This window comes from Corapipo altera, unplaced genomic scaffold, assembly GCF_003945725.1.
Source record: "Corapipo altera isolate COAL_440 unplaced genomic scaffold, ASM394572v1 96, whole genome shotgun sequence".
Taxonomy (NCBI): Eukaryota; Metazoa; Chordata; class Aves; order Passeriformes; family Pipridae; genus Corapipo; species Corapipo altera.
This window is the reverse complement of record NW_020884962.1, coordinates 1,475,257-1,486,650: the sequence shown is the minus strand read 5'-3', so window position 1 is coordinate 1,486,650 and position 11,394 is coordinate 1,475,257. Positions and strand designations below refer to the sequence as shown.

At 58.7% G+C, this 11,394-nt stretch overlaps 2 protein-coding genes across 2 annotated transcripts; both read left to right on the top strand.

The window, feature by feature from the left end:
- Positions 1-238: 238 nt before the first annotated feature.
- On the top strand, positions 239-8,200 carry EFNA2 (ephrin A2). Its single transcript, XM_027664217.1, has 4 exons — positions 239-589; positions 3,293-3,599; positions 5,126-5,191; positions 6,257-8,200. The coding sequence occupies exons 1-4, from the start codon at positions 239-241 to the stop codon at positions 6,376-6,378; spliced, it is 846 nt and encodes a 281-aa protein (XP_027520018.1). The 3' UTR covers positions 6,379-8,200.
- On the top strand, positions 7,146-8,679 carry LOC113957177. Its single transcript, XM_027664390.1, has 2 exons — positions 7,146-7,244; positions 7,295-8,679. The coding sequence occupies exons 1-2, from the start codon at positions 7,164-7,166 to the stop codon at positions 8,339-8,341; spliced, it is 1,128 nt and encodes a 375-aa protein (XP_027520191.1). The 5' UTR covers positions 7,146-7,163; the 3' UTR covers positions 8,342-8,679.
- Positions 8,680-11,394: the final 2,715 nt, after the last annotated feature.

Below are 11,394 nucleotides of genomic sequence, written 5' to 3'. Positions count from 1 at the left end.
CCCCTGCCAGGGCTGGGGATGATGGAGATGGGGTGTCCCCTGAATGTCATCTCACCCCTGCCAGCGCTGGGACTCAGCCCAGAGGGGGTTTGGCTGCTGGGGATGCTGCTGAGGTGGCTGTGCTTGCTCCCTGCCACGGCAAATGTTTGCCAACGTGGTTAAAATAAACCTTGGCACTGGTGGGATGGGGTGGTGGGATGGGGTGGTGGGATGGGGTGGTGGGATGCGCTGGGTGGAGATGGGTGTCCAGGTGGATCCAACTCCGGCTCCATCCCCTCCCGGCCCACTCAAGTGGCTTTTGCCTCATGAGCAGGGAATAGGGATCTACCTCCGGGACACTGGGACCAACAACGTGGCCCAAATTGTCCCTGACAGCCCTGTCTGGCTCCCGCCCGGCGCTGCCGTTTGCATCCCGCGGGATGACACTCGGCTTCACTCGGCTCGGCAGCGGTTCCTGCTGCCCGAGGAGGAGGAGAAGCAGATGGAAAACCGGCTTAAACGTTCCCGGCGGGAAGTCCATTGCCAACCACGGACTTGCCAGGGCCCAGCCGAGCCACAGGATTACTGGAGGAAAGAGCCCCTGGCAGGGGTCGGTGGGCGCCTGCGCCCCGGGGGCCCTTCCCTGCCACCCCCCAGCTCCGGGAGCCCCTTTGTGCCCATTCCCTGGGGGAGACCCTGGTGGGGCTGGGAGGGGTCGGGGGGGTGGCATTGGCTCTGCAGCTGAATTCCCATCAGGTTGTGTTTAATAGCAGGGGAGAGGGCGGCAGGGCTGGGGGGGGGGGGGGTTTGGGGGGGGGGGGGGGGAGCTGCTGTGTTTTATTTTGCTCTGTAATAGGCTTATTACTCCTGATCACGCTGTGACTATTTGAATGAAGGAGATTTCGGGAGATGAAAGCGGAAGGGAGATTTTTAAGTCTCTCAGTGCCTGGCCCTGCAAGGACGGGTGCCCTTGGAGAGGGGGGGGACCCCATACCCGGGACCCCCTGCCCCAATTCCCCCCTCGCCTCGCTGCCCCCACGAGCCCTGTCCAGCCCCCAGTGGTTACAAACCTCCTAATTTCCAGCCTCAATTTATTCATGGCCGGTTTATACCCATTTGTTTATGTGCCAACACCGTTCCTCAGCTTAAATAGCTCTTTTCCATCCATAATATCCCCCCCCCGTATTCCAGCGGGCGCAATCATATCTCTTTTCAAGCTGTTCAGGAAAGAAAAATCTGAATTATTTAACCCTTGGGACACTGGCTGGTCTCACAGGGTGTAGAGAGACAAATCCGCTTTGTTCCCGCGCTGGGTCACCGCCTGAATTTGGGAATTTTTGGGGGATGCTGCTGCTGCTCAGAGGGGAAACTGAGGCACTGGGTGCAGTTGAGGGGACCAGGACCAGGGTTTGGGCACAGGGTTTGCTCTCCTGGTTGGCTCTGACCCGCAGGGGCTGGGGGTCTTGGGCTGTGGCTGCCTGTCGGGAAGGCTTTTCCCCTCCATGGGGAATATCCAGGAGGTAAAAACTTGGGAAGGCAGTGTGCATCCAGCATGGAGATGCCACCCTGCCCTTCTGGGGGACCATGGCACTGGATCCAGTGATGACATCGGATCCAGTGGTGGCATCAGCCCCATCCATCCCTTTGCATTGTCCCCGGTGATGGGATCATCCTCTTCCCATGGCATCGTCCCCATCCCGTGGCATCAGGCTGGGCTGCTCTGGGGGGAGCCCAGGACCCCCTGCAGAGTGGGGTGCACCGTGCTGGGGGTCCCCACGGCTCCCTGCAGCCCCCCTGTGAAGGGTGACCCCCCCCCCCCCGCCCCCCCCCCCCGGCGGGGGCCCCCCCCCCCGCCCCCCCCCCCCCCACGTCTGTCTCCATCTGGGCCATTTATCAGCTTTAATCAGCTTTAATTCAGCAATTTGTCAGGCAGGCGAAGGCCCTCACAGTGAGTTTTTCCAAAAAATATAATAATTATTATTATTATTCCCCTGATACGTGGGCCCCCCCGCCTCGTCTTTGCTTGGGCTTTAGCAACGATCATTAAAATAAATAATTTTTTTAAATAAAAGGCAGCAAGAAGAGGGGTTTTTTGTGGGCTTTTTTTTTTTCAATATTTTTTATTGTTCTCTGCGCGTTTGAAAATTGTTTCCCAGTAAATTCCAGCCCTTTGTATTAATTTTACATTTTCCAATGTTACCTTGCCAGGGGCAGGGTTGGCACAACTGGCTCGGGAAAGGAGAGGGAAGGAGAGGGAGAAACCCTGCTCCTTAATTAGCGCGTTCCCTGTGTGATCAGAGAGCTTATGAGGCAGGTAATGAGCTGGAGGGGGGCTGCAGGAGCCCCCTCCCTGCACCACCTCCCGTCTTCCCCCCCTTCCCTTTTTGGGGTGCCTTTGGGATCACCCCCCGTCCCGCCGGCCCCAGGGATGTGGGATCACGTTTGGGGTGTCCCTGTGATGAGTTTGATCCAGTCTCAGCCCCGCTTGCAGCTGCCACAGGCTCAGGGGCTGTCCGGGAGCCCCGAGATGCTGCTTTGGGGGGGCCAGGGAGGTTGTGGCCACCACCCCCATCCCACCAGGGCCGTGCTGACCCCTCTGGCCACTGGCCAAGCCCTGGAGCCGTGGAGTGACCCCCATCTCCGGCCATCCCAAGGTTGGGGGCTGAGATGGGGCCGTGCTGTGAAGTCTCAAATTAATTAGCAAAGAAAACTCACTCAATGAGGGGGGGGGAAGCCAAGCTGCCAAATTGGCTCCTGGGGCCGCCTGTGAATTTGGCCTCGAGCTTTCCCGGCTGCGGTGCCGGGAGCTCCGGGGTCTGGAGTTTGGGGAGGGGGGGCACAGGGGTCGCCCCGAGGGGCTGGAGCAGGGGTTGCTGGCATGTGCCATGGAGTTCTCCAGGGCTGCTAATCCCTTAATCTCTTGGATAAGCAGTGCCAAGAACGCAAATGACACCGGGATTGTGGTGCTTGGCTGCGGCGATGCCGGAGCTCCGCCGGGATCGCCGGGAATAATCATTTTTGTGTCATTTCCTACTGAGTGGTGCCGGTTTATCGGCGTAAAACAAAGAGACTCTGGGTTAATCTGGAGGTTAATACGGATTTTGGGGTGGGATGGGCGGGATCAGGCCCTGGATCACGGTTAAACCGACTGGTGAGGCCCTGGCACAGGTTGCCCAGAGAAGCTGTGGCTGCCCCGTCCCAGGGAGTGCCCAAGGCCAGGGTGGAGCAACCTGGGCTAGTGGAAGGTGTCCCTGGCAGTGGTTTGTGTCCCTCCCAGCCCAAACCATTGCAGGGTCCCGGTGCACCCCACTGACCCGAGTCGTCCCGCAGGTTCCACCGCGGGGACTACACGGTGGAGGTGAGCATCAACGACTACCTGGACATCTACTGCCCGCACTACGAGGAGCCGCTGCCCGAGCGCATGGAGAGGTACATCCTGTACATGGTGAACTACGAGGGCCACGCGTCCTGCGACCACCGGCAGCGCGGCTTCAAGCGCTGGGAGTGCAACCGCCCCGACTCCCCCAACGGGCCCCTCAAGTTCTCCGAGAAGTTCCAGCTCTTCACCCCCTTCTCGCTGGGGTTCGAGTTCAGACCCGGCCACGAGTACTATTACATCTGTGAGTGGGGAGGGGAGGGAGGGGGGTCTGGGAGCACATCCCGGGCACGTCCCGGCATCGCCGGCCGGGGTCGGGCTCGGTTTGTGTTGGTGACCCGGAGTGTTGCAGAGCCCCCGTGTTTTCTGTGCTCTCACATGTAATTCCTGTGTGCTCCCATGTGTCCCCATGCTCTCACATGTAATTCCTGTGTGCTCCCATGTGTCCCCACGCTCTCACTTACATTCCCGTGCTCCCACATGTATTTCCTACGCTCTCCCATGTGCTCTCGTGCTCTCACTTATATTCCCGTGCCCTCCCACGTATTCCCGTGCTCTCACATGCAATTCCCGTGCTCTCCCGTGCATTCCCGTGTATCCCTGTGCTCTCCCGGGTCTGGGCTCCCCTTTCTCACCCAAACCTGGACCCCAAACTGCTCAGCCTGCTCTGGTGCTGGCGGCAGGATGGGGGTTCCTGGGAGAGCATTTCCCTCTCTGGAGTGTCTGCAGGGGCCAGGGCAGAGGTGGGGGAGAGGAGCCAGATCAGCTTCCTCGTGAGCTTGCTGGAGTCATGGAAAAATAATCCAGCGGTGCTGGGAGCAGGCGCTGGGATAAAGCCCAAACCCAAACAAGGCAGTGTGACCCCGGTGACACCGGGAGCCAAGGACCCGCCGTCCCCTCCGGAGCCACCGCCACACTCCTCCACCTTATCATTTCTCCCTCTTTTTCCTAAAGCAGCTGTTTTCAGCCCACTTAATTTGTTCCTTTTATCTATATTAAATTACCATTTCCCCCCCCTCTGCCTCCCCCCGTAAAATGTCACCGGTGCAATAACTGCGGCCACAACTCGCTCTCTCCCCCCCCCCCCACCCCTTATTTTATTTTATTTTTTTTTTATTTTTTAATGTCGTTAGGGAGAGATTACACAGGAGTAAATGGGAAGCTGATCATTGCTAACCCGGTTAGAATTCCCGTCATGCGGAACATTAGAAATTATGCCTCTTTGAGGAACCGTATTTAGCAGACATGAAAGAAAAGAAATTACCTCCTCCTCGAGCCCATGGATTGGAATCCATTAACCCGCCGGCACCGGGACACGCTCGTGGCCCTGGCACGGGTCAAGGGCACCTCGTGGCCCTGGGGACCGGGGGATGGAGCTGGGATGGGAGCTGGGATGCTGTGGGATGGGATGCTGTGGGATGGGATACTGTGGGATCCCCGTGGTGCCACTTGGCTCGGCACCTTCTCCTTCCCTGCCCTGTGGGGTGCAGCACCAAAAGGCAAAAGGAAAGGAAAGGTTTGGAAAAAAAAAAATAAATCTGCTTTAAAATTAAAAAGAAAATTACAGAGAAAATTAAATTCCTTTATAAATATACATATATATATTTTAAAAAAATCCCATTTTCTCACCCTGAGAGGGAGTTTCACCTCGATAATTACTGCAATTCCTCCCTTTCTTCCAGTGTTTATTATTGTTTCTCAGTGCTTGACCCTCACTTTGTCTCTGCCCCTCCCAACCCACTGGTCTTTCTCCCCTTTTCCTCCCCACAGCTGCATCCCCCCCGAACATGGTGGACAGGCCCTGCCTGAAGCTGAAGGTTTACGTTCGGCCAACGAGTAAGTCAGAGATTGGGGGGTCCCTGGGGGGCCCCTGGGTCCTGCCCTGCGGGTGGTGGTCCTGGGGACGGGGACAGGGATGGGGACAGGGACCCCCAGCCCTGACAGAGCCATCCCAGCCTGTCCAGCCCGTGGTGGACAGACAGGGGAAAAAAAATAATTAATAGCAATAATAATCTCTGCGCTGTGGCCACTTCTCCGGCTCGCATAAATCAGCCATTTAAAAAAACAAATTAATAATTTTCTTCTCCTGTTAACGTGTAATTAGCAAATGGCAGCGGCTCTCCCCGGGGACAGCGGGATGTCACCGGGTAACGGATGGCTCTCGCCTCCTTTCTTCAGTGGCTTTAAAATAAAACCCAGCATAACGGAACCGTCTGTAAAAACTCATCACCTTCCGTTCAGAACGAGGGGAAAAGATCTCTCCCGATATTATTTTTTAGTATTTTAATAATACTGGGATTTTTTTATTTCCACCTTGCGGAGGGGAAGGGAAGGGGAGAGGGGCTGGGCCCTGGGGGTGGTGAGGGGCCCCTGAGGGGGCACCTGGACACCCCTCGACTGGGTCCTGAAACATTCCCAATTGCAAATGCCTGGCACAGGGGACCCCGGTCTGGGGGGACCCCACACAGGGACCCTCCAGAATGAGGGGGAACAAGGGGATCGGATGGGTGGAGCAGTGGAGCGTCCCTAGACAGGACCAGGCTCTGCTTTTCCTGCCTCTAGGTCCATAAAAATCCCTGGGACCGGAGAGCTCTGTGCCCTCACCCACCCTCCATCCCCGGAGAGCACCCGTGGCATCCCCACGCTGCCCTTCCCTGGGACACGGGGCTGTGGAGCCACACGGGGCTGTGGAGCCACACGGGGCTGTCCCTGTGTCAGGTCCCAGGGCTGGCAGCAGTACTTTTGGGGAGGTTGGGATCTGGGGGAGGATCAGTACCCAGCTCCTCACAGGACCCCAGTCCCAGGGTGCTCAGCATCACCACTGCCCTGCCCGGGCTGGGTCCAGCCTGGCTCTCAGCCATCCCCCCGCTCACACATCCCTCTCTTCCTCCTTTTCCGCAGACGATTCCCTCTACGAGTCCCCGGAGCCCATTTTCACCAGCAACAACTCCTGCTGCAGCCTCAGGGTCCCTCCGGCCGCGCTGGCGGTGGTGCCGGTCGTCTGGACGCTCCTGGCCTCGTAGCCCGACCCCGACGCGCCGGGAGCGGCTCCGCGGGGCAGGAGCAGCCCGGGCACGGATCCTGCCCACCCCGAACCGCCCGGATGGTGCCTGGGGAGGTCACTGGTGCTGCCGGCGAGGATCCTGCCGCCACGGGAAGTCCCTGTCCTGGCACAGTCATCCCTTCGGGAGCGGTGCCGGGCTGTCCCGCGGGATGGATCCCGGCTCCCATCCCTGTCCCGCAGCTCAAGCTCCGGCCGTCCCGGTCGGGCATCGCTTTTTACATTTCTAGACCAAATACAGAGTCCTCGTCCGTTGGTTTTTTTCTTTTTTTTTTTTTTTTTTAAGAAAAAAAAAAAGTTTTTTCTTTTTCTTTTTGGGGTTTTTTCCGGCCGGGCCCCCCCCCCCCAGGCCAGACTGACCTGCCTGGGGCCAGGCTCAGCCCCCGCCCGGTGGAGCCTCCGGATTGCCGGGACCGCCGGACACAGCGATGGTGCCAACGGCTCCGTGGGCACGGACTCCTTCCCAGCCCGGCCACAGGATGTCACAGAGCCTGTCCGGACACCCCTGGACACCCCTGGACACGAGGGGTCTGGACAGACACAGCCCCCCTGGGGGGGTCACCCCGTTCCCTTCACTCGTGCCACAGATGGCACCAGTGTCCCCATGGAACACTGGGACAGCTCCATGAACAGCAGAGGAAACTGGATACAGCCGAGGGGAGCACCGGGAACGGCCGGCAGAGAGCACTGGGATGGCCCGTGCTGGGAGAGCAGCGGGAATGGCCGGCTGATACCGGGAGCACTGGAATGGGTGGCATGGAGAGCACCGGGAATGGCCGGCAGGAAGAGCAGTGGGGATGTCTGGCTGCCACAGGGAGCACCGGGAATGGCGGGCACAGAGAACGCCAGGGACGACTGGGACTGGGAGCACCGGGAACGGCCGGCACCGAGAGCACGGAGGATGGACGGCACTGGAGATGGCTGGCACTGAGAATGGCCAGCACTGGGAGCACCAGGAACAGCTGGCACTGAAAATGGCCGGCACTGGGAACACCGGGAATGGCCGGCTGGTACGGGAAGCACCGCCGGGCGCTGGGAGCCGGCGGGCCGGGCTCGCCCAGCCGTGGGCATCATTCCAAGGGCATTTGTCCGGCGCCGGGGCTGGAGCCCCCGCCGGAGCAGGGCTGAGCTCGCCAGGGCAGGAGGAGGCTGTGCCATGGATTTTCCTCCTCTGCTCTGCACCGTGTCCCCCCAATGCCTTGGGGGTCCAAGAGTCCCCCCAGGGGGGCCACATCCATCGTGGTGCTCCCCATGGTCCCCCCTTTGCCCCCCGACATTCCGGGGTTGGGCTTGGGGATTTTTCCCTTTTCCTTTGCATTAATAAGCAAAACCCCCCAAAACCCCCTGATCCGAGGTTGGCCCTGACCCCAGGGGTGGCAGGTCCCCAGGGAGGGGTCCCCCCGCAGCCCCGGGGTCTGACCCCTCCTCGCCTTAAATCTGGGGCTGTCCCACCTGGGGGGGTCCCCTGCCTGTCCCACAGAGCCCCCCCCTATTCCCCAGGGGGTTGGTGGTCCCGGGGGATGCCGGTGGTGGGCTCAGACCCAGCCGCAGCCCCCCATTCCGAGTGGATCCCGGCCCTTCCCGAGGGCTCCGTCCCTGTACATACAGCGCTATACTGTGAGCGGTTTTTTTTATGTATTGTTGAGAATGGATTTTATGGAAGGGTTTATCTTATTTTTATTTTATTTTTATTTTTTAGACTAGGAAGCTGGAATCTCGCAATAAGCTCATCTCGACCATCCAAAAAAAAAAAACAAACAAACAAACAGATAAAAAAAAAAAACCACCAAAAAAAAAAAACAAAAAAAAGAAAAACCCACAATAAAAAAATCGCATTCCCTGCTGTCCCTGTCCCTGTCCCCGTGTGTCCAGACCAGGTCGTGGTTCCTGAAGGTGACAAAAGCATTGTGTTTATGGGGGGATGAGGGGGGTACCCACTGGGCTCCGACACGGAGCCAACAGCACCCGCCTGGCCTTCGGTCTGTGTTTTATATATATATAGATTATATATATAAATATCTATATTGTGTACAGCGACTGTGGGAGAGTGGAAGGACGGAGGCGGTGGCGGGGGCAGGGCTGGGGGTCCCCCAGAGCAGCCCCCCCTCCTCAGCAATGTCCCTCCGTGCTGGTCCCCGTTGTGCCTCGCTCCGTCCTTCGACATTCCGCTTTCGTCCTCGACGTCGTGCTGATGGTAACCGGATCTATCACCCCCCCCCATTTGGATTCTGTATTTTTTTATAATAAAATGCAAATAAATGTCGTGTGAGGCCCTTGCTTTGAGAAATCACTTTCCCTCCCCGTGCAGCTCCACGTCCCCCGGGGGCTCCGGCACCGGCTCCATCCCCGCTCCCGGTGCAGCCCCTCTCCCCTGGCACACCGGGGCTGTGCAGCCAGACCTCTCTGCTGGGTGGCGTGTTAATTACGGGAAGGGTTTAATTACCCTGTTAATTAATAATAATGGATATTAAATTAATTAATATGCAATTGTTGATAGTGCTTAATTATCAGAGGCGATGCTGCCCTGCGGGCGGGCGCTCGGGGCTGGCGGCTCCCGCGGCTCCGGCTGCTCTCCCGCCGCTGCCTCAGTTTCCCCAGGAATGAGACGTCAGAGGTGACATCCCAGGAGGCCACCAAAGCCAGGACAGGCTGCTCAGAGGTGGCATCACGAAGCATCCTCTGCCAACCCCCAGGCCCCCCTCCCTCCCCGTTCTTTTTTTACCTTAAATGCTAAACTTTTTTTGGAGCGGGGCCGTGCTCATTCCCGGCGTTTTTATGCCTATTCCAGCGTAATTAGCAGAATAGGAACAACCCGCTGGTAATTAATTGAGGCTCCCACAGCTGATCCGAGCTCTGAAGTTTTGCCACCAGAGGGTGAAAGAGTAATTTTGCTTTTTAATAAGGGCCATATGTGTGCCAGGAGCGGGAGCGATGCCACCCACCGCCAGGGACGTGGGTGCCGCCTCCGTCACCGCCGGCTCTGCCAGCGACGGGCAGAGGGAAGCACCAGGGAGGGAGCCCAGCAGGGATTTACCAAAAAGCGATTTTTTTTTTTTTTTAGACCTGCTCAGGAGGTTTTCTGAGCCCTGACTCGTGACTTTTTTAACGCCGGGTGTTGGAAATAGGGAGGTAAAAATAGCAAACGGGCAGCACGAGGCTGAGACGGATCATCGTTAGTAATTAATTAATGGAGTCGTGGGGTTTTAGGGCCTGAATGGGATCATTTAGAGCCCGTCTCTCGTGCAGAGGCATCGAAGTTTGATGTGAGGAGTGGTGGTGATGGAGAGCTAGTCCAGCCCTGGGTGCTCCTTGTGCTGCATCCCTGCAGGGTTGGTATCACCCACCCAGTATCACCCCCCTGTTATTACCCACCCAGTATCACCAACCCGGTATCACCTGCCTGTTATTACCCACCAAGTATCACCCACCAAGTATCACCCACCCATTATCACCCACCCATTATCACCCACCTGGTATCACCCACCTCTCAGTCTTTAATATATTTAACCTTTATTATATTTAAACAGGGATGGATGGGGGTGCAGGGGGCTGCAGGTGAGGCCAGGGCTCATCCAGGCTCCCTGCGTCTCCCCCTGGCCCCGTGCCAGGGGGTCTCTGAGGCTCTGGGATCCCCAACTTTGTACCCAGGGGAAGGGGGACCCACTGCAGCACCCCCATCCCACCAACACCAAAACACGAGCGAGCAGAGCTGGGTCATTTCAGCCGAGAGTTGGGGCTGAATCCAAGGAATTGAGCTGGGATGTGCCATCCCGCACCGGTGCTTCCCACCCGCTCCAGAGCGAAGGCACAGGGGGGGTCCCCAGTCCCCATGGTGGTCACGGTGTGTCCCTTACAAGGTCTCTGCTCCTGCAGCTCCTCGCTCTGTTTCAGCATTTCAACATTAATAGTTTTTTTCATTTAATCCCCTGGAGGCAGCGGGTGCTCCGTGCTCCGCTGGCCCGTGGAATATCCCACCTGGTGCGACCTCACGGCTGCAGAGAGCACACGGGGGGTGCAGCCCCCCTGTCCCGGTGTTGTGGCCCGGGTTGGCACCGTGGGGAGGCTCAGGATGTGCCCGGCAGCTCCCCAGTTCCCTCCCTGCCTCCCTGCCCTGGTCCTCGCTCCCGCGGGGATGCTCAGCCAGGCACGGCCCATCCCTGGCGGGCTTTCCAGTGGGATTTTCACGATTTGTGCCTCAAAGACACCACCCCAGGGCCTGCCCAGGCAGGCATGCCATCATGGCTCCTCTGGTAGTGCTGGGGCAACCGTGGCCACCAGGTGCCAAGGGAAATGTTCACCACAAGGCTGAGCTCTTCCCGGGGCTGCTCGAGGCAGAGCAGAGAGCTGGGAACATCCTGGGCTAAAAATGATCCCTGTCCCAGTATCCAGCTTCAATTTGCTCCATTTAAATGAATTCCCTGCAGCTGGGATGCCCCCTCCCCACCCTGTGTCCCCCATGGCATCGTGCCTTCACATGGCACATGGTGGGCGCTGCAGGGCTCAGGCTCCCGCACGGAGCCGGCACAGTGGCCACCAAGGTTGGCACAGTGGCCACTGAGGGCTTGTTCCTGTGTCCCCCCGTCCCATCTCATCCCACACAGGGCACCACAACACCCCACAGCCCCCTGTGCTCCCCACGGGCTCACCGGCACCTCCCAGGCTCCGTCACGTCCCTCTGGCAGCTCCTGGCGTGGGCTCCTGCCCCGGATCCAGCTGGCAGGGACCCCTCCTGCCCCTGTGTCCGCTCCCGGGCTGTCACCTCCGCTCCCCTCCCTGCCCCGGCCATCCCTCTCCCATCCTTATCTCCTGAGAGGTACAATTGGTTCGACCAGGAGCGCTCCTGTGACAGACACGCTGCTCCTGTGACAGACACGCTGCCGGCTGCGAGCACCCGGGAGGATCCCAGAGCAGGGGATGATTTATGGGAACAACGTGGGGAGGGGAGCAGGGAGCGGAGGTGCCGGGAGGGTCCCCGGCT

Excerpts from the sequence above, each read along its gene's own strand:
- EFNA2 (XM_027664217.1), top strand. The coding sequence starts at position 239 with ATGGGTGTCCAGGTGGATCCAACTCCGGCTCCATCCCCTCCCGGCCCA. Across the intron at positions 3,600-5,125 it reads CCACGAGTACTATTACATCT|CTGCATCCCCCCCGAACATG; the intron begins GTGAGTGGGGAG and ends TCCTCCCCACAG. Across the intron at positions 5,192-6,256 it reads GGTTTACGTTCGGCCAACGA|ACGATTCCCTCTACGAGTCC; the intron begins GTAAGTCAGAGA and ends CCTTTTCCGCAG.
- LOC113957177 (XM_027664390.1), top strand. The coding sequence starts at position 7,164 with ATGGGTGGCATGGAGAGCACCGGGAATGGCCGGCAGGAAGAGCAGTGG. Across the intron at positions 7,245-7,294 it reads CCACAGGGAGCACCGGGAAT|GGCCGGCACCGAGAGCACGG; the intron begins GGCGGGCACAGA and ends AGCACCGGGAAC.